The sequence below is a fragment of the Colius striatus genome, chromosome 3 (genome assembly GCF_028858725.1).
Source record: "Colius striatus isolate bColStr4 chromosome 3, bColStr4.1.hap1, whole genome shotgun sequence".
NCBI lineage: Eukaryota > Metazoa > Chordata > Aves > Coliiformes > Coliidae > Colius > Colius striatus.
Window position 1 is genome coordinate 88408194 of NC_084761.1, and position 22704 is coordinate 88430897.

General features: G+C 37.7%; 1 protein-coding gene across 1 annotated transcript in view; it reads left to right on the forward strand.

Annotated features, from left to right (window-relative positions):
* The window catches only part of SH3TC1 (SH3 domain and tetratricopeptide repeats 1), a 45068-nt gene that overhangs the window by 15425 nt on the left and 6939 nt on the right, over window positions 1-22704 (forward strand). Inside the window, exons 3-14 of the mRNA XM_061993220.1 lie at window positions 1165-1384; window positions 4003-4077; window positions 5917-6044; window positions 7992-8097; window positions 9896-10039; window positions 10682-10859; window positions 11635-11708; window positions 12352-12547; window positions 13435-13562; window positions 15436-15477; window positions 17893-19578; window positions 20268-20448. Coding sequence (XP_061849204.1) covers window positions 1165-1384; window positions 4003-4077; window positions 5917-6044; window positions 7992-8097; window positions 9896-10039; window positions 10682-10859; window positions 11635-11708; window positions 12352-12547; window positions 13435-13562; window positions 15436-15477; window positions 17893-19578; window positions 20268-20448 — 3158 coding nt within the window. The remainder of the gene's footprint in view (window positions 1-1164; window positions 1385-4002; window positions 4078-5916; window positions 6045-7991; window positions 8098-9895; window positions 10040-10681; window positions 10860-11634; window positions 11709-12351; window positions 12548-13434; window positions 13563-15435; window positions 15478-17892; window positions 19579-20267; window positions 20449-22704) is intronic.

Here is a 22704-nt window from a genome sequence, read left to right on the forward strand (position 1 = left end):
CCAATAGGCAGTTTTTCAGGGAGATTAGCAAGAGAAACTGAGATCTGATGTCAGAAGTACAGTGTTAACTAAATGTGACTTGAAATCTGCTTTTCTGAGAAGGCATCAAAATCACTTGTGTTTGAGTTACTTGCTGTGTTTCATAGATATTAATTTATTCACATAGCTTTGTATGAAGAACTGTAATTAGAAGTTAGTATACTTATAATGAATGCAGCCCCTTAATGAGTATGGCTGGAGAAAGCAGAGAAGAATCTGGATTAAGTCCAAGCAATGGGAATGAAGCAAAATTGATCCTGTGACTTTATGAAATCAAAGACATGTGAGAGCCTGTCCACTGAGGAAAAGAGTCCAAGTACCAATGGGGCATGTGCTGGCTACAAGTTGCGTCCTTTGTGGATACATTGGCTGATGATCTGGCTGCATTTTGCTGAAGCTCAAGTAGTTTACATGCTGAAATGGGATTGCAGGGTGTCTCATGTCAGTGACTGTAGAAGGAGCAATGAAGCCTGCAACTTATTGTGTTCTACTTCTATTCCTTTTTCCTGATGTTCGTGCCAACAACAGTCTTGCTGCCAGACTTGGCCTGTGACTTCAGTAGATCACTCTTCTGCTTTACCACAAACAAGTCTTTGTATCCTTGTACACCAGTATTCCTGCACCATGTATTCCTGAAGAGGGTTCATTCTGTAGCTGAATGTATAAATACCTTCCTGCTTGATGGATTTAAGCACACAGTACCCAATTCCTTCTTGTCACCTTTAGAAAGTGATGTTCTTCCCCTGAATTGCCTCTGCTAATGTGAATGATGCTATCACTTGGAGACTCTGCATTAAAACTGGCCAAAAATTAATAATTGGCAGTGTGAACTAGTAAATTTCACTTCAGGCCTTGGATTGTTGCTATTAGTCAAATCTATTGCGTTTTTGCTAAAGCAGTAATGCACCTGATTTAGGAGCTTTTTCTGGGATGTATTTGTGTTACACAACAATTCCTTTTAAAGAAATCTAAAGCAAGAAATGTATATTGCAACTAAAAATAACTCCTGCAGGAGAGGGATAGCTCTTGAATACGTGCATGCATTTGTACACTTTGGAAAAAAATATATTATTGTTTTCTCCCCTTCCCTCAGATCACTGATAATGTTAATTGCCTCACTTTGAGGAACTGCAGGCGACGAAGAATTTGACAGCAGCAGGCAGCACATCACTACTCAGTGCTAAGGCCATCATCCCTGCTTTAGAGGAAAAGCAGGACAGGAACGTTGAGAGGAAAGAAATGGAGCAAGAAAGGTGCAGTTACAACTGGAAACATGCAGAGGCCAATGCTGCCATCAGCACTGTCAGAGATGGAGATGAGATGGACACATTGCAAGAACAAATGGGTAAGACCTCAATCAATATATTTAAATCTCTCTGCTCTTGACTTTTCTTTGTGTTTAAATTAGTATTCTTTAAGCATTGCTTGATCTGTGCAAGCAGAGAACTGTCATGTGGCTTTTTTTAGCTGAGCTTTTTTTAAAAAATATGTCTACAACTGTTAAATGCAACAAAAACCCAGCTATATTTCCTCCATGGCAATGCTCTATAGAGTGGATTGTTAAACTGTCTATAAAGAAATGCACTTTGAGCAGACAAATTGATTACCTATTAGTTGAAATGAAAATATTTCTGTATTCTGTCTCTTGGATCCTAATAATAAGTTCTTTGTCTAGCATTTTTTGCTATAATATCTAAGATTCAGAAGCAAAGATGAGTTAGACTGTATGTTTTTATTTCTATTGAAAGATGTCACACTCTGTTTTTCTGCAAATGAAAACACACTTCATGCAGTATAAACATGCTGATTGGAAACACTTTCTGAGTGAAAGGGTGGACTGGCATAGGTGGCTGTGTCAAAACCAGTGGCTAGGCTCTTCATACTAAGTTGAAAATCTCTCTGAATGTGAAAATACTTCAAACAATCATGGAAAAAGTATTCTGGTTTAAACTGTATGTCCTAGGGCTTAGACGATGTTTTTCTGTTCACAACTGCTGCTCAGATGACATCAAAGAATATGGGGTACAAGCTTTACAGGGCAGTATAAAGTTCCTCTTGAGCTTGCCAAGAAGTATGCAAGTCATCCCATTATTTAGGAATGGGGCATAGAGTTCATATTAAGTCTTTTAATCTAATTATAGCACTTTAAATACTCCCTGTTTAAAATGTATTTATAGTAACTCTTATGCTTTTGTTCAAATTTATTAGCAAACTATTAATTTTAATTAAGTTCCCATGAATAATAAAATGCTTGGTCATGGTTTTTGCTTTCTCATAAAAATTATAGAAATTAGGCTTAGTTTTTCAATAAAATATTGTCAGTTGGATATTCACGTCTCCTAAATGGGTGTCAGGAGGTTGGGGCATCTCTTCTTTCTATTGTATCTAGCAACAGGACAAGGGGTAATGGGATGAAGCTGGAACACAAAAAGTTCCACTTAAATATAAGAAAAAGCTGTTTTACTATGAGGGTGACGAAGCCCTGGCACAGGCTGCCCAGGGAGGGTGTGGAGTCTCCTTCCTTGGAGGCCTTCAAGACCCGCCTGGTAATGTTCCTATGCAACCTGACCTAGGTAGGCCTGCTTCTTCAGGGGCATTGAACTAGGTCATCTCTAAAGGTCCATTCCAAGCTTACCATTCTATGGTTCTACAATAAATATCTTTTAAGGAAAGTTCATAGCTGATAATATCGAAATAAAAGTAACAGCGAGTTGACAAACCAAAACCATATGCTAATTAATTGTCCTTATCGACTGTTAGATGACGATCAAAGTGATTGATAACATGTTGTTTAGATAATCATTCTGTTTGTACTTCTGTTAAAACAAGAGAAAACAGAACTACAACTAAGTGTGGTCTAGAAGCTGTGGGGAATTTAAAATTGTAATCTTTGTTAAATACAGCCAGGCTATGCTGCAGTATGCTTGCTACCAAACTTCTATTTCAACCCAAATTTCATTGAGTCCAGGTTAAATGAAAAAAACCCCTCAAAACACTTACCAAACACTCAACAAAAACCACAGTGTTTGAACTGCAATTTCTAATCCTAGTGTATGCCAATAATTGGCCTTGAAGATGATGCTTATTGCCTTCTTTCTGAAGCAGGAAAGTTCTATGATTATCTATCCTTATTTATTCATGTGACTTTGTTCATGTCATATCAACAGATGCACTCAAGGGAAGATGCAGAAGACTTTGAAATTATCACCTCCTACAATATTACAAGCTATTACTTAAAAGCAGAGCTACAGAGGCAAATGTCTTATGCTACATGAAAATTGCCTCAGAAGTTTTCTTCTAAAACAAATATCTATTTCTTCCATTTATAGTCTTAGAAATATTAAGCCTTGTCTTCATTTATTTTTGCCAAGGGAATGCTGAGGGAATGGAGTTGTTTGGAGTAGGTGTTTCTTGAGCATGAAAATGTATCCATTATAAAAGGTCTGGAAGAAATAATGGGCCTAAAATGAAACAAACAGATTACTATGATCATGATATATACTTATTTTGTGCTATTTTTCAAAAACTTCAAATCACTTGTTCTTGGATTCCTTCTCCCAAGTTTTAAGCTAGTAGCAAATAAAGAGAAGGATTATTTTTGTCCATGTATGAACTGCTGCAAGGCACTCATATCATATCATATCCTTGTTCCCTCCCAAATGGGTCTTCAGTTTTCTGAGAGACTATCTTTCCAACAGTTCTCAATCAGTGTGAAGTTTCACCTCAAAATGATAAAAACAAGATTTAATTCCCTCCTCAGTAAGAAAGAAATGATCTACAGATACTTTTTGTGGGTTTTAGGAATTATACAGCAAGAGGGGAAAAAATATTTTCCTTTAGTATAAATCAAATGTATCGAATGCTTTGGAAGTGTGGGATGTTCCTTTATTTGGGAGTTCTTTTCATGTGACTTATACAGACTTAGACAATGCACTTAACCATTCCTTTCATTTACCTTAATAGAGAGTTCTCAAAGTGAAAAATGCACAAATGTCAGTTCAAAGACCCTTCCCAGTCAAGCAGAGAATTTTCCAACTGGTAAGGCATTTTCTTCCATCGTATCTTATAAATGTAATGCTTTTCTTGTTCCTTTGTTTTTCAAATTGAGACAAATATATAAAACCATTTGCAATCCACTCCTGTAAACTTTATAATATACTTAATGGCAGCTGTCAAGTGGCCAACTTCTACATAAGATTTATTGAGAGTTTCTCACAAAAAGAGAAGGACTACTCTAAAAGCCAGAAACAATTTATGGACTATATTGTAATGGCTAAGATATAAAGGACAAAACAGTTCATTGCTTATTTTATGTACAGGTTTAAATTCTGGTCATATCTGACTTTAAGTTTGTAGCCTTTTCAAGTCTCAATATTTTAAAGTTTTTTTAGATGCTGTATTTTCAATGAAGTTGCAATTGTGTGCAGTTCTTCGGTAAGTAGGGTCACCAGGCTTCCTTTCTGCTAGGCTAATGGCCTGCTCTGTGAATTGAGGATGTAGTTGCTTGTGAAGGAAGAGGAATAACCACTGAAAAACCACACAGATGTTCTCTGCTTTCTAACTTGCCCCGACACATCACATCAGTGGTAGACAGAGTCTCCTCCAGGGGTATTACAGAATGGTTATTTGTAATTCAATCATTTGTACTTATGTATGTATTTATCTCAGTACAGAATTTGGGTTGTTCTTAACTGGGGGAGTGGATTAGAGCTCACCGAAACAGACAATGATACAACGAGATTTTTAGACCATGTTTCGTTTCCATAAGACATTATTACTTTGGCACAAGCAGCTATATCCAAATTGTTTTAATGAAATATAATTATTTCAATAATAAATTTTATATTAGACTTAAATATGTAACTGTATAAACACAATTGAACTTGGAGTCAATTTAATTATGTAAAACAAAAGTTTAAATTTTGAAGTGGTAGTTGTCTTCTGTGCCAGTATTTTTTATGCTTCAGGCAAAATGAAAAGAACATAGTTACCTAACAGTGATTTGAGTAATATTCAAAGACTCTAGTTTGTGTTCTTTGTACTAACAATTGACTGTATGACCACAACTTAAACACCTGAAAACATACATAGGAAGTCCTTTGAAAACAGATGAAAATGCAGTAGATTAAAAGGTGGAACTCGGAGGAGGTGGGACATCTTAGGATGTATAACAATCCCATATACTGCTGGAAGTGTGACCTGTTTACACACTTGCAATTGGAGTTCTTGCTGAGTGGGTATTATTGGCTTATATGTACCCATCTAGATATTTAAAACCTTCTGAATATTATTTACTGGTTGTGGGTTAATTTAACAGACACGCAGAACTAAAGCAACTTTATCTAAGATCCTCTTAGAGAGAAGCTAGCTGAAACTCTATCTTTAGCTGTAGTAAACGCTTCCCATAACAAATGCCAGGATTTGAGAACAGGTATCTAGCTTTTTCCAGATGTGCAGCAGAAATTATGTGAGTGAGCTTTTAGTTGGACCATTTATCTTGGTTAGTGCTGCTCAACCAGCTTATCCAAGGAACAGCTTTTTGAATATTTAGTTTCTAGAGGCCTTCTTCTCCAGCCCTAAGTGTGTCAGTTGTCTCCCAAAACTTCTACAGACTTTCACATCACTTTTCATGATATAGCTTTAGCCTTTATTATGCAACTGAAAAAAAAAAAACCAACTTGTTTCCTGCTAGGCTACTGTCTCTACTGGATAATAAAAATGAAAAAGAAACATGCAGTACATAAATGTTCTGTATATCTGTCTCTGAAGTCGGAAAAACAATTCTTAATGTGGATTCTATGATTTTTGAGGTGTTTTCTGGCTCTCCAAAGCTGCTTCACAAAACTTGTAGCACTGTAAATGGATTTTCTCCTTCAGATATCTCTTTGACATTAATGATGGTGAGACGAAAGAGTGGTTGTCCTGATCCCAGTCTCCAAAGACAACTCAGAGGGCAGCTCCGTCTTCTGGAAAATGATAGCAGGGAGGTGATATCAGTTTTCAGTGTAAGTCAATTGCTTTGGAATTGTTTTATTTATTCATATAATGTGTCCTGTGCTACTGAAATAGTCTGTGAGATATTTGGGTCTCATTTCCATATACATGCTGTATGCTTCAATTTGAGTGGCCAGAATTTCCCATGGCCCAAAGCCGTCTAGAGACATTACAAAGAGTGAACCTTTGAAAAAGATCAGAACATCAAGTTAATGTAAAATAAACCCAATTAAAAAGGACATTGAAGGATATTATTCATAAAATGTTCTGCTTTGGTTTACATCAAAAGAAAACATAGCTTTGCTGCTGTGTGGTTTTTTTAATTTGCCTTTATGTTGACTCTTCACTTCAGTTTCCAGTCATTTGGAGCCATCTGGCATGTGAGTTACCCAGGAAGCCCACTTCTAAGCCAAAGAGGAAGTATGAAGGATGATAGCAGAAATGTTGGACTTGCTAGGGCTAGATGCTCACTGCTTTCAATAGCACAGAAAGGGGTTGGCCAACTTTCTTAATTGTCTTTAATTTGCTTGTATACAAGAAACCCATCCTCTACAACCAATGAGCTTTGCTACAAATACAACTTAGTCTCCTCTCCCCTCTTGATGAAAAAGCAGGATAACACCATTTGACTTTTGGTGTCCTTTTTTTTGTCCAAGCCCTTTTTGTCCAGCATCCTTCACTAGGAAGCCAAAGACTGAAACCTTAATTAGTTATGTCTTTGACTGTCTTGGATGCACGTGTTTCTACACAATTTTCCTTTCAAGTGTTGTGAGCTCACCATTTTATGACTGTGGAAGCAGTCTGTACTGCTGTTGCTCTGCCTTTGCTTTTGTTTAGGGGGAGATGGAGGGATCAGGAGAAGGAAAACAGCATCCAAATAGATTAGTGGCCTTCCTAGAAACACACTTAAAAAAAAAGACTTTGAAGGAATGAAGATTTATAATATTTCCTTAGACTGCTGTTTTGCTATTCAACAGTGCATGAAGCTCTTGAGGCTGAGATATTTTAGCATGTGTTGTCAATTTATTAATAGATTTCAGGCTTTCATTAATATTTAATCTAGTGTAGAAAGGGACATGGAGAAGATCAAAGTAGTGATGAGGCAATCCTATTGAAAAGGCCTAAGTTGGACTTCCGTTTTCTAAAAGGAGTTACTATTCTAATCTGTTCATGTTGTGTGAACTGAAGAGATGGAAAATAAACAGAACCAACTCAGACATCTTTTAAAATTATAACTGTCATAAAAACAATGCATCAGCTCCATCTTACTTAGATTACAGAAAAAAGTTTAAGGGACATGTTTGGGTTTTTTTTTTCCCCCCTAGAGTTACAGTTTCCTGATCAGCCCTTAAATTGTTTTAAGATCCATTTCAAGTTTGATGTGATGAGATGAAAGGTACAATACTGGAAAACAATACAATGACATTACACCAGTTAGCTTTGCACTGAAATACCAGCTCAGATACTTGTCTCAAATTGCCACAGTTCTTTGTATTTCCATGAAAGACAATAGACAGCATGACTGGAGAGCCTTGTTTTTAAGCTCCTAACTCAAGTGCAACTAGACTGTATCATAGAATTGCTCTGTTCTAGAAAAGTATTCTTGGAAAATACCACTAGATGCTTACCTGGATTTGACAGTCAAAACAGAGAATACTAGCCACCATACATAGACATGTCTGAACTAGACAAGCTTTTAGTTGTCTCAGTGTGGTCAGTCCTGGAGTCTTAATTCCTCTGTACTTTAACCTTACTGGAACTCTTGGTACAGTTGGTAAAAGTCACTATAAGTTGTAGGTATGTGTTAAAGAATGTATATCTCATAGTGGTAAAATTCTGGATTATTTTTAATACTTCATAGTACATAGTATTTCAGCAGAAGTGTTACCTAGTAAGAAATTGTCCTCAAGCCTAGTACAATAGTAATTAAAATGTTGTTTCTGATTTTCCTTTTTCAGGAGCTATCTGCCAGACTTCTGTCTATTCATAGTGATCAAGATCTCATAGTGGTGACATTTAAAACTTTTGAAGAAATATGGAAGTTTCTGACCTACCACTCACTGGGTAAAGCTATTTCACTATGCAACACTATTTTTTTTTTTTTTTTAATTCCTCTGCACATAATTTCTGATTGACTGGGAAATTGTTGAACAGGTTTTTGAGATTCTTTATGTTAGTTCCTAACAGCAGAAAGTAATCTTCCTGAACAGAGTCCTACTGATAGGGCTGGAGAGTGAGACCCTCTAACATCAAGGAGATCTTGCCTTTGTGTCAAAGCAGATAACAGCTATTGTTCCTTGCAGATGTCTTGTCTAAGTTAGATATCTTGGAATAAGATCTTAACTTCTTTCTAAACAGTCTATTCTGATCCCTGTGGTTTTGTCCTAAAGTCTAACCTGTGTTGCAACTGATGTGCTTTCACAGTTTTTTCTGGTCACTGTAGACAAGTCAAGGTTACCCCTTTCTTTGCACCATGCTAATAACTAATTGGAGACTTCAAATCTGAACTTCCACTCAGTGTTGTTTTTTCACTAGGAAAATCAATCCTAATTCCTATAATTCTTCACAAAGTGTGTTATCTAGATCTCTGATCATGCTTTGTCCTGAATCCTAGTTTTTCCACAGCTTTCCTGAATAGTAGTGAGCAAACTGGACAGAGAGTATAAGACTCCAGAGGAAATATCAAGTAAACAAAGATTGCTTCATATGCTTGGTATGCCTCAGTTTTGTTTCTAAATCTGAGTAAGCCTCTTGTAACAATATGATGTCATCGAGTTCCATTTCTAATATTATACAACTTCACAGGTCTTTTCTTAAGAACAGCATTTGAATCGAGTCTGTTTCTGTTCACCTGATTCTTTTCCCCTGTGCTTGTGTCCTTTACTATTAAATTTGCCTGTTTCCAGGCCTGTTTTCCAGACCAATTTGAAATAATGAATTTTATTTTAAAATGTTTACTTGCTATTTACTTGCTTTTTTATATTTCAAAATATTCCTCCGAACGAGGGAAGAATACTGTTTCAATCCAATTTTACAGGGAAAGTACAAGAAGATGAAGTTTCTTAGGCAAGTCTATGTCTAATAGTGAATTGATTCAGCATCTTCCAAACAGCAGCGTAGCACCTTAATCACTGATCTTCCCATCCTTCCTTTTTGTGCCAAAATTAAAGCTTTTTGCACAAAGGACTTGCTGATGTATTGATGACCCTTTCAGTAATAACCTACAATCTACACTATGCTGATTACAATACATCAATCCAGATGTTCCTGTAACTATCACACAGCTTGGAAAGCCCTAAGTCTTAATGTAAGGAGTCCCAGTTCACAAGATCAAGCATTACCCACTTCTGAATTACATGACTCTTGTATACAGCATCATCTCCATCCCAAACTGATTCTATAAACCTGATACTCAGGCACAGTATATGCATAAATTAGCATGGCTGAATCAGGCAAACCAAAATTTAGAGATCTAATTTTGAAACATCTGTTAAGTGGTGCTAAGCATGTGTTACTTGAAGCTTGCTCTTTCAGACTGCAAACCTTTTGAAGATAGCTAAATTATGAGGAGATCTCGTAAGTGGAGGAAATGATCTACTTTTTCAACAGAATTAGGCAAAGAAAAATTGTGTGCCTTTTAGGTGTGGCTTGTGAGACCTAACCACTAAAAGTAGCTGTAATTTCTGTGACTTTGTACTGGCAGAATTACATCCATTATGTAGTATAAGTAGTTGCATATTCTGGGTTAAGCCACAATGGAGTTATCTGAATACGTGCTCTAGTCTCTGACTTTCTGAAAGGTTATTTTATTGTGTAAGACTGTAAAACTGTAAAGAAAACAAATTCGATTTTTTTTCCCTAGGTTTTATAAATCATTGCCTGGAGAATTTATTCCTAGATCAATCTTTCTGGCTCTATTCTCAAGAGGAGGAAGAAACAGGTATTGAAGTCTGCATAAATGAAAAGTCCTTAAATTTGATGTACAGAAGCCTGCTTGTACAGGAAGGTAAGGAAGACTAAAGCTAAATTTAGAATTTTAAAGAAAGGCGCTTTTTAAAAATAAAATATTAAGACCTGTTAACTTAATGAGGTTGAAATTTTAATCTCTTTACTCCAAATACACCAGAAAGAGAAAGGAAAAAGCCAAACAAAGATTGGGTTCGGTAGGATCATAGAAGGATTAGAGAAATTCATATGCAACTGGTCCATAAACAGATACTATAAGGATTAGGGAGGGATGTACATTCCAACTCACTTAATATTGTTTTAGACTCTGGAGATGCACAGGAGAGGGATTAAAGGTAGCTGTCTGGCTCATGTGCTGCTTCTAAACAGCATCATCTGATACAGTGTCAGAGTCAGAATGTCAGGCTAGATGGATCGCTGATTACTGTGATAGGAACATGCAAAACATTGAAGCAGAAGGTCCTACACTCCATCAGACACCTCAGCTCTGCTTTTTTATTTTTTAACCAAAAGAGAAATTAGGCAAAGTAGTATGAATATCTGACAATTAGAATGAAAAATCTGAAATCTTATTTTCAGTTTCTGATTGCATATTACTGATGCTCTAGAATTTAGTTTTAAAGCTTGTATGACACTAAAACATTACATAAAATGATATCTGCTCCAACTGCTTTCCTTTTAGGGGAATTTTTTGTTTTATGTTGTGATGGTTCGATAAGAAAGATAATGGCTACAGACAATGAAATAAACACTTATTTTGAGACTGGGGCTTTTACTGAAGATGCAACAGGTGGATCTATGGATAGTGACATGACTGTGCTGTCTAATGCTCCTTTGAAGCCATTGATCCCTTTTCATCAGTAGGTACCTGACTAGCTATTTCGTTTGTATGTGTTTTTATGCACACGTCTGCCTAGATATAGATATCTCTAAATAGTAGCTTATTGTGGAGCATCTGCCTTCCATTAACACTGAGGACAAATGCTCTTATTTCCTTTCATACCAGGCAATTGAAATTTAACCAGTTGCCTGGAGAGCAGCATTTAAAGATGGTTTACCATCCTGTGAGCTAGATACTGCTTTTTTCCATTAATCTGAAATGAAGTCTAACATTTTTACAATAACATAAAGTGAGAGTTCTCCGTTTTTTGGGATACTTGAAAATGTTGGTAGTAATAGGGGGACATACTTGGAAATGAGGGTGATAACAAGCTAGCACTATTTTTACTCAACACTATTGATAGGAGCCATCCACCTCCTTAATGCAGTTTTTCAACTTTCATAATTGCTATAAAGCCAAAATTACATCAGTGGATTTATCAATGAAATCACTTTAGGAATCATCAGAAAATCATTACTTCTTGGTTGTCTTAGTAGGTAAATCGTTATTTTTTTCCATTTACCTTGGGCAGGGAGAATTAGCATGACTTTCTCAGATTTGACTGAAGTAACACTTCTTTTACTAATATTACTTGAAATATAGCTGTATCTGAAGTGTATAGACAGTGCTGAAATTGAAAGATGATTGTGGAAAGGGTGCCTCTGCTTTCAAATGGATTAAAAATATCATTGTTATTGTCACAACACTTGTGAGGGGTTTTATACACTACCTTCAACTTCTTTTTCTTCTTCCAGGTGGTTTCTTAAAGCATATTCTAATCCTATTGATTTTACATACAAACCTGAATCTAAATCTATCAGGAAAGTTGGTAAGAAACCTAAATACTATGTTAAACAGATGCACAAAGTAGTAAAGAGTAATTACGCTGAGGATGCCTCTGTAGATTTGATGAAAAACTTTAAAATAATAAAATGCACCAATGTATTTATTGTGGATCTCTCACTTGTGTATTACTTTTTTAGTGCCAGAGAAATAAAACTTGTACCGATGATCTGAGGTTAAAGAGTAAATGTGGCTTATTTTCTACCATTCCCGTCAGTCTTAATACTGTATTGACAAGTATATGACTGCACATCTACCCAATAGGGGTTTTAATAGTTGGTAACAAATGTTTTTGCTCTAGTCCAAGTTCAGAGCCCTTTATAAGAGGGAAAGTAGGGATCTAGAACATTTATTTTGCTTCATGAGGGAATTTGCTAGAATTTTTAAAAAAATTTACGTGGCTCTAATGGCTGGGAAAGGAAGATTTAGATGATGTTACTTGCAATTCTAATTGCTGAAATCAAACCAATTAGGTTTGGATGCTTTAAATCTTGCCATATTGGTTACGCAACTCATGAGTTCCAGGAATGACTTTTGCTAAATATGTTGTTCTGCTGAGTTATTGTTCTATTAAGTGTATTATTATTCTTAAATTTGTCTGCAAATATTCTTATCACTTTATTACACAGCAACAGGATCTTGTCTAGCTGTGATGAATTATGAAAGTGTTCTGTTGGAAGAGCTGAGTTTTCAGGAGGGGGACCTAATTGAGATCCTCGGCTACTTCATTGAATGCATGGAATGGTTTCTTGGAAGACACATGTTTACTGGCCAAATAGGTTTTGTAAAGACAAGTCATGTTAAACTGGACTTATCTAGAAATAAGTAAGTAATAAACAAAAAGGGACTTAGTCACTTGAGTTTTAAGATACTTTATGTTAGACCCAAGTTTGGGGTTTTTGGTGTTTGTTTTTTTTTTTTCTTCTTGTTTTAATGAGAATATTATAGTATGTATTAGTCAAAACAAATGCAAAGAAACTGGAATATGAAATCTGCTTAGCTGTTGGAAGCATCAGCTTGTACCTGAATTTCTTACTGGGAAAAGGAGTTACTCTAGTTGTTATAACTGGTTCAGTCTTTATTCTTTAGATTGTAAGATCCAAGAAGCTCTACTCTTGCAGAAGGTTCTATTTTTGCTGGTCTTTCAAGATCTGTGTTAAGGCATCTGGGTTCTTTTTTGAGATTCTAGTACTCTCAATTGCAGGCTTAACTTCAAATGGGATTTCCTCTTACGAATGCTCATAAAGCAGACAGAAACCTATAAGAAGTGTGCATTTCAAAATGCATTTGCACCATGTAAACAAGATGTTCTTACTAATATGTCTATACTGTTTGCATGCTGAAACAGGGAGTTCTTAAATGCTGTTTACAGGTCCATTTGATGTATAACTTTAAGCTTATATTAGAATATCAATATCTTAATGTCCTTTAAAAATTGTACTTTTAATAAATTCTCTCCAAATACTATATTATGACACAAATAATCATAAAACTTACTCTATTATGGCAGAAACTGTTAGCTGCAAGCAGAGATACTATCAGTTTGTATGTATGCTTATAATTAGGACATTCATGCATCTAGTGTATGAATGCAACAGGACTTATATTGATTGATTAGTTTCTCTAACAAGCTTCAGTTTGACTGGATGCAGTACGTTCCTCAAGCCAAATCTGGTTTCAAATACCTTCAAAGTTGCTCCTTTCTTTTTTAGACCACAAGACCTGGATTTTCTTGAAGCAGAAGAGCTATCTTTTTTTTCTAAAGAAAAAAAATTGGAAGAAGTGATACATTTGTTGAAACAAACCTCTGTCACAGATGTTTGCTCTGTTTACAGGATAGGTAAGTGAATTTTACTCCTTTTGCTACACAAGATACATAAGCGGTTCCTTAAACAGTAAGGTTTTAAAACCTCTGTTAGTGAGCTGAACAGATATTTAAGCTTTCAAGTGTCAAAATGCTGTATTATAGAACACAGCATGATCACCCAAATACTGCTGGCTTTTCATTCACCTTAGGAAATGTGGCATAATAATTATTGACAACTAATGCAAACATAACACCCCTTTGTTCTTGATTTAACCTTCAAAAGTATAGAAAAAACCAAAATACATTAATTGAAACAAAAAAATAGTTTTAGCAACATCATCTGATACAGCTGTTATATAATGCATGAGCACTTAAATTTATTGATATAATGAAGGTTTCACCTTTAAAGACTTAGTGTAAGATAGTGTAATAGAATTGCCTTGCTGAAATGGACAGAAGCAGCAGCTTCTTAGCCAATACAGGCTGTTCTGTGGTGGTGCATATGCTTGTCAAATATCTAACAAAGTTTTATCGCTATTAGTACCATCCTGACATGGGCCCATAGGCTCCAATGCAAATCAGCTTGTGTGTTAGCAATAGCTAAGGCACATCAGACCTGAGTTGTGAAATGACTCCACATCACATGTTCCCTTGCTTAAATGAAAAATCTGGGGACAAAAAGCTCAGACTTCTACCAAAACAATCCAATTAATGGACATAATGCTGTTTTTGCCTGTTGTGTGTTTTTTCACCATGTCTTGTCTTCTCTCTAATCTTTACATTTGCCAATCTCTTTTCACATCTTTTCCAGCTAACAGTATCACCTTTATTGCTTTTTTTTAACCTCTTAAACTATGCAATGTATTAATGTAACTTTGCTTATTCAGAGTAAGCATTTTCAATGTTGACTTGCTATTTTCTTGTATGATCTGAGTACATAGGTTTTCAATTCCCTCTGTCTGGTCAATCTAAGGGGAAGTATTTAATTATAAGCACTTCCCCACTTACATACGCAGAGCAGAAAGTTATGACTCTTGTAATAATTTGTGGCGTTTGTCCAACAAACTCAGGTCAGTATTTAAAGAAAGAGGATGCAGAAGTAAATAGTGAGAAGTCATTCTTAAACACTAGTAAAATAGCTTTCTGTCAGCTTTAAATAGACCTAGTTGCTTTTAGATGTATCCCTCTTACAATCAGTACCACTTATATTGCATCTAGTGTATGAAATGCAGCACAACAACTGAAATGCCTTGAGAAATATCTTCTACACAGAATAGTCAGTCTTATATTTCTGCATATGTGCTCTGTTAAACATTTAAAACTAGATCTATAATAATAATGCCTACAGACTTTAAGGGTACACTTTTTTAAAAGAAAAGACAGACATGGATTTTCCATCTGCATGCTATTGGAATGGTCACAAAATTCTTCCACTCAAACCTATATAAACTAAGCTAAACAATCATTCTCCCTCCTGCCCTCAGGAATGACAGTAAAATTTATTTCAGTAATGTTAAGGGTTTCTTGTTACTTCATTTTAGGCAGGGATTGGGGGGAATGATTGTATCTATGCTTCCCACTTTAATGCAGCAGTGATGCATCTCTTATGCAGAGTGTTGGCTTTAATTCTGCCTGCACTATGCAGATATCTCCTCACCTTACCAACAGTGGTAGGTGCATGATGATAACCATGTAGAAAGTGGTGAACTGTATCAGTAGGACAGTAAGTCCCTTTATCTGTTAGCTTTGAGTCAGACTTAAAGATTTCTTCTCTTCTAAATTTCCAAGACACCACCAATTCTTCCGACATAGAACTCTGCTCTAAAGAATAGCCTTATTTTGGGATATTCGAAACTGAAAAAGAACTGAGATACCATAACTGACTTGACTCTTTTCTTTCTTACAGACCAATTAGAAGAACCAGAATTCCAGAAAGCTCATGATTGTGGTAATATTTTATATGCATATAACTCATAAAACGAATGCACCTTCTCATATTTTTGCTGTCTTCTTCAGTTTTCCTCCTTCTAATGCCTCCGCACATTTTAACTTTCTTCTGTCATTGTTTGTTTCCTAGGTTTTGCTTTAACCCCTTCTCACTAGGTTTTGCTGTAAGACATTGGGTTTTTACTGATATCGGATGCCTTTCTTGCTATCCAGTTGCAAACTGTATGAATAATTTTCATTGCTGTGTCATACAAACATGTACCATGCCCTGACACCCCCACACTGTCAAAATACTGGCAAGTGCTGACTTACAGAAACATGTTTATGGGATAAGGTTTTCTAGGAGACAGAAAAACTGCTGGAATTCAAAGTAGATATCTTGATGGGGGATGCAAAATTATTTCCCTCTGGCATTTAGATGCTAAGTTGTTACTGTCATTACTAGTTTTGTACTACACTTTAAATCTTTATATCTGATTCTGTGCATAGTTTCAGAAACAAAATTCTAAGGAAATTCTAAATCTCCAACTTCGGTAAGCTGCTGTTGACATGCAGCTGTGAGCTTCACACTATAATTGCAAACCACATCCCTACTCTCTGCCTTATTACTTTGTCTCGAGAACAGTGGGAGGACGGAAGAAATGATTGCATGTCTGTCTCTGAATATCTTGCAAATATAAAAATGTCAATAGTAGGAGAATTTAGATCAATGGCCACATCAATCACCACAAACTTGGTAATTTTGAGAGTTAATCTATGCCAGCAGAGAATCAATCTCCTTGACTGAAAGGAGAAACCTTATTGCACATTACACAGGCATGGCTAGTCACATAGAGATAATATAAACAGGAGAATAGGACCTTTGCAGGCATCCTTACAGTGCCCATGTGAAACTTCTACAACTCAAAATAGCTCAGTCTTACTCTCCTCCTGCCTCAAGTTAACCCAACTTAGCTTTCTACTGGGACCTGTAATTCACATGCATGCTCAAATTCACAGTTCCCTTAAATCTAATGACCATCCAGTACCCATGCCCTCCCTTTATCCAACATCTAGTTCAGACTTTGAGTCTTTCCAGATCCTGATCTTCTACTTGTCAGTTGAATTGTAATTCATTGGCAAATTGCTCTTGCTCATACACAGAGAGAACAGAAAACATACACTTGGAGTATACGTCTTGAGTATACACTTAGTCATAAACTAGTTTGAATTTATTTGGATTAGTGTTGGATCAGGCACAGTGCCTGGCTAGGCCACTGTGTTGATCAGCAACCTGCTTACATGTGGAAAGTCTTGTCTATCCCCACTCTATCAGTCTCCCATGCTTCTTTCTTAATCTCTCATTTTCCCCACCTTTGGATTGTCTCCTACATATAGAATCATAGAATGGTAGGGTTGGAAGGGACCTTTAGAGATCATCTAGTCCAAACCCCCTGCAGAAGCAGGGTCACCTAGATCAGGTCACATAGGAACATGTCCAGGCGGGTCTTGAAGACCTCCAAGGAAGGAGACTCCACAACCCCTCTGGGCAGCCTGTGCCAGGGCTCCCTCACCTCAACAGTGAAATAGTTTTTTTCTTATGTTTAAGTGGAACTTTTTGTGTTCCAGCTTCATCCCATTATCCGTTGTCCTGTTGCTAGCTACTATAGAAAAAAGGGATGTCCCAACCTCCTGACACTCACTCTTTAGATATTTATAAATGTTAATAAGATCTCTCCTCAGTCTCCTCTTCTCCAGACTAAACAGCCCCAGTTCCCACAGCCTTTCCTCGTATGAAAGATGTTCCATTCCCCTGATCATCTTGGTGGCCCTGCACTGGACTGTCTCCAGCACTTCCCTGTCTCTCTTGAGCTGAGGAGCCCAGAACTGGACACAGGACTCCAGATGAGGCCTCACCAGGGCAGAGTAGAGGGAGAGAAGAACCTCCCTTGACCTGCTGGCCATACTCTTCTTGCTTTATCCCAGGTTGCCATTGGCCTTCTTGGCCATGAGGGCACATTGCTGGCTCATATTTAGCTTATTACCAACCAGCACTCCCAGGTCTCTCTCTGCAGAGCTGCTCTTCAGCAGTTCGACCCCCAGCCTGTACTGGTGCATGGGGTTTTTCCTTCCCAGATGCAGGACTCTGCACTTGTCCTTGTTGAACCTCATGAGGTTCCTCTCTGCCCAACTCTCAATTCAGTTGAGATCCCGGTGAGTGGCAGTACAGCCTTCTGGGGAATCAGCTAGTCCTCCCAGTTTGGTGTCAAACATACTGTTAAGAAAGTACAATATGTTTACTTAATGTCTTCCTAACAGCACCTTCTGCTGATAAATGTTTTTGTTGGTCTGGTCTGTCAAAGATGTTTGTGTGCATTGCAGACATGAATCTGCATGATTGAAAAATGACAATTTGTAATTTATTTTTGAATTTCAGCAATTCCACTTTCACATTCTAGCACAGGATCCACTAGCAAGAATGGCAAAATAGAAGAATTTCTGAAGAACTTCAAGAATTTAGAGGCTGCTCAGGCAGAAGAGCCAGCTACTGAAGGCAAAGATTCTACTAGCTCTTCAAGTGTGGAAGTCTCTTCTCCTGAAGGAACTTGTTTCCACATATGTCAAGATGATCTTCAAGCATCTGACATGTTTGAGTCATTGTTACTCTTTTTAAATAGGGAAGAGTATGAGAGAAACTTCAAAAACCTGTATGATTTCTCTTATCCATTTATCAAAAGCATGTTTTATGGGTTTTCAGAAGAAGAAGAACTGGTTAGTTTTTTTAGATTAGCAAGGGAAGCAGCAAAGAAAGCAGGTATGTCCTGGGCACTAGCAAGGCTGTGCTTTCTCTTAGGAAGGCTCAGTGTTAAAAAGCTCAAGTTTTCCCAAGCCCGGGTGTATTTTGAGGAAGCTATGAGAGCCATAGCTGGAGGATTTGGTGATTTGTACTTTGTAATTGCTCTTTATACAAATCTAACAGTCATCTACTTGACACAGAAGAACAAAGAAAAATGTTCTCATGTTTTTGACAAGACTATGTCTCTTCTCATGGGAATTCCCAATTACATTTGCAGTGCTGACCTGGAGTCAGATATTCTAAAGCATGCTCTAAAGAGGACAATTTTGAGCCAGAATAAACATGCAGAAGCAAGAGCATGCTTTCTACTGGCAAAACATTACAGTGCACACAAACAGCCTGAAGAAGCGCTACCATTCTTAGAAAGGTTTCAGCTGCTGCTTAATGACTTGGGTTTACACAACAACTTTTCAAGTAACTGTTACTTTAGACTAGCAGAGTCCTACAATGAAAAGTGTTTGCCGCACATTGTATTAAGTTGCATAAAGGTCGCCTCTTCCCAGAGCTCCAGTACTTTAACAGACTCCTTAAAAAGGATTGATTTAGTCATCAAAAATGCTCCCAAGTTGTATGGCCTAAGAAAACTCAGACAAATACTCCCATCTCAAACTGTACCTTACCTCATACAAGCACTTTCCTCTGTGTTTACTAAAGAGCAGCAAGGAATATGCAGCACTATCAATCTTAGCTTAGCAAAACTGTACAGCCACCACAAACAGTATGGAAAAGCCATTGTTTACATGATGGAAGCATTGGATTCTGATGTTTCTGCTAAGCCAGAGGAAATTATTAACTATTTGGTGTCACTTGCTTGGTTATACATTCTTTACAGGAAATACGATGTGGCTTTATCCATTTTAAATGCAGTTGTAGATTCTTCATGGAGTAATCCTCAACAACTGGGCATTGCTTATAATATGCTTGCTATTGCTTTGAAAAGAACAAACAATATTAAAGAAGCTGCTGAGAGCTATTACAAAGCACTGCATCTTTCAGAAGAGACTGCTGTGGCCCATAACCAAGCTATAGCCCTGGCTAATTTTGGGGCACTCTGCCTGCATGCAGCAGCCAATAATCTAGCAGAACATTATTATATCAAGGCAGTGAAGCTGTTCTCCAAACTTCCAAGTATGGACTGTGGCCAAGAGTTTATCCAAGTCCTCCTTCAACTGGGATGTTACTATGTTGATAGAAGCCAAAGAGAAAAAGGAAGGTTTTATTATGAACGGGCTTTTTTACTTGCAATAGAGACAAGTCATCTGGAAAGTAAGTATGAGGGTTTTTTTCTCTCAAAGTTATGAAATGTACCCTGTTTGGGAGTATTTGTTATATAGGTATGTTATAGATCTTTAAACAACATTTTATGTCCAGTTATATAACAGCTAGTGAAATTACTGAAATCTTTCCTCTGTCCTACAATGGTGGAGAAATAAATACATGTTGGTTTTCTCTTCTGGTAGTACTTAGGTTTGTCAGAAATTATAGAGAAAACTAGATGTTAAAAAAACACTCCTAAACTTAATTAGTAAACAGTCTAGAGACTTCTATATTCAATAATATTTACAATAATTATATCATTGGTAGTACAAACAGCATCAGATTAGACTTTAAAACTACGAAAACAATCTGTAATCTGGATTACTTTTGCAGAAAATAATTGTACTTAGAAGGCCCACGAGTTATTGATTATTGCTACTATGATTAAGACAGCTTATATAGCTAAGGTAACTTTTATTAATTGATTTTGGAGGTCAAGCCTGAAAGAAAAAAAGTAGCCTTTGTTAACTTGGGGAGTAAAGAAACTGCCAGTGGAATAATCTTGTTACGGCTTTTTTATTGTTCTTCATTGACTGTGCTGTGATTTGTGAAAGAGTAAGACTGAGTTATCGTAAAACTAATTCAACTTCCATTTTAAAATAGAGATTTACGTTACTATTTCCCATCTCTTCTCCTAGGTCAACTACAAGCAATTAAACTGCTGTGTCACTTCTACAGTACAGTTGTTCCCAATGAGGCTCAGTGTGTCTTCTACAATGAATATCAACTATCCTTAGCTAGAAAGATGTCCAATAAAGTCCTGGAGGGGCAAATTTTGGAAACCATAAGTCAGCTGTATTTGTCTTTAGGAACAGAAAGGTAAGATGAATGACTTTGCTTTTAGTCTGATTGTAACTTATCTATCATGCTAAAAGCTGTCAATTTTTGCAAAAGCTGAATATGATTGTTTTTTTCTCTCTGCTTTGCCAATACATGTTACTGGAATGGTCCAGTCCTATTGGGTATTTCTCTTGCTGTTTTTTTTTTATAACTATTATCTCTCAAGGGAGACAAAATATTCAACAAGAATTAGCACCTTTTCAAGAGCAAAATTATTTTCCAAATCTATGTAAACACATTTTAGAAATATGTATATTATATAACTCTTAAATGCCTATACCTCTAGGATTATTGCTGGCCAGTAACATGCAAAAATCTTTCATTGCAAACATGACAATTTTTCTATTAGAATCATAGAATGGTAGGGGTTGGAAGGGACCTTTAGAGATCATCTAGTCCAAAGCAGATCCACCCAGATCAGGTCACACAGGAAAGTGTCCAGGTAGGTTTTGACGACCTCCAAGAAAGGAGCATCTACAACCCTCCCTGGGCAGTCTGTGACAGGGCTCCATCACCCTCACAGGAAAGAAGTTTCTCCTTATGTTTAAATGCAACTTTTTCTGTTCCAGCTTCTTTCCATTATCCCTTGTTCTGTCATTAGATACAACAGAAAAAAAGGGATGTCCCAACCTACTGACATCCACCATTTATATACTTATAAATATTAATGAGGTTGTCCCTCAGTCTTCTCTTCTCCAGACTAAGCAGCCCCGGTTCCTGCAGCCTTTTCTCGTATGAAAGATGTTCCAGTCCCCTGATCATCTTGGTGGCCTTGCACTGGACACTCTCCAGCACTTCCCTGTCTCTCTTGAGCTGAGGAGCCCAGAACTGGACACAGGACTCCAGATGAGGCCTCACCAGGGCAGAGTAGAGGAGGAGAAGAACTTCCCTTGACCTGCTGGCCACACTCTTCTTGATGCATCCCAGGATGCCATTGGCCTTCTTGGCCACGAGGGCACATTGCTGGCTCATATTTACTTTATTATCAACCAGCAGTCCCAGGTCTCTCTCTGCAGAGCTGCTCTCCAGCAGGTCAATCCCCAGCCTGTACTGGTGCATGGGGTTGTTCCTCCCCAGGTGCAGGACTCTAAACTTGTCCTTGTTGAACCTCATGAGGTTCCTCTCTGCCCACCTCTCAAGCTGGTCGAGATCCTGCTGAATGGTAGCACAGCCTTCTGGGGAATCAGCAAGTCCCTCCCAGTTTGGTGTCATCAGGGAACTTGCTGAGGGTTCACTCTGTCCCCTCATCCAGGTGGTTGATGAAGATGTTGAACAAGACCGGCCCCAGAACCAGTCCCTGTGGAACTCCACTGGCCACAGGCCTCCAACTTGATTCTGTGCCATTGATTACCACCCTCTGGGCTCTGTCATTCAGCCAGCTCTTGATGCACCTCACTGTCCACTCATCCAAGCCACACTGCTTGAGCTTTCTGATGAGGATGTTGTGGGAGACAGTGTCAAAAGCCTTGCTGAAGTGAAGGTAGATGACATCTGCTGCTCTCCTGTCATGTAGCCAGCTGGTTATGCCCTCATAGAAGGCTGTCAGGTTGGTCAAACAGGATTTCCCTTTGGTGAATCCATGTGTAGTCCCACTGATAACCATCTTTTCCTTGAAATGTTTGGTAACAACATTGAGGATGAGTTGTTCCATCACCTTTCTAGGGATGGAGGTGAGACTGACTGGCCTGTAGTTTCCTGGGTCGTCCTTCTTGCCCTGTTCGAAGGCTGGAGTGATACTGGCCTTCCTTCAGTTCTCAAGTGCCTCACCAGTCCTCCATGATTGTTCAACAATGATGGGCAGCGGCTTAGCTATCACATCAGCCAGCTCTCTCAGCGCTCTTGGATGCATCCCATCAGGACCCACTGACTTATGAGCATTAAGCCTGGCCAACAAGTCTTTAACCTTTTCCTCTTCCACCCAGGGCAAGTCCTCTGCTGTCCTGGCCATCCTGTTATCCTTGCCAGACTGTGCTTCCTGAGCATCGGCCTTGGCCGTAAAGACTGAAGCAAAGAAGGCCTTTAGTAGTTGAGCCTTCTTTTCATCCTCAGTCACCACGGCACTCTCTGTGTTCAGCAGCGGGTTCCCATTCCCCCTAATCTTCCTTTTGCTGCTGATGTACCTGAAAAACACCTTCTTGTTTTCCTTTCCTGGCTAGGTTTAATTCTAAAAGGGTTTTAGCCTCACTGGTTGCACCCCTGCATATTAGAAACTAAATTATATATTCCAAATAGGCC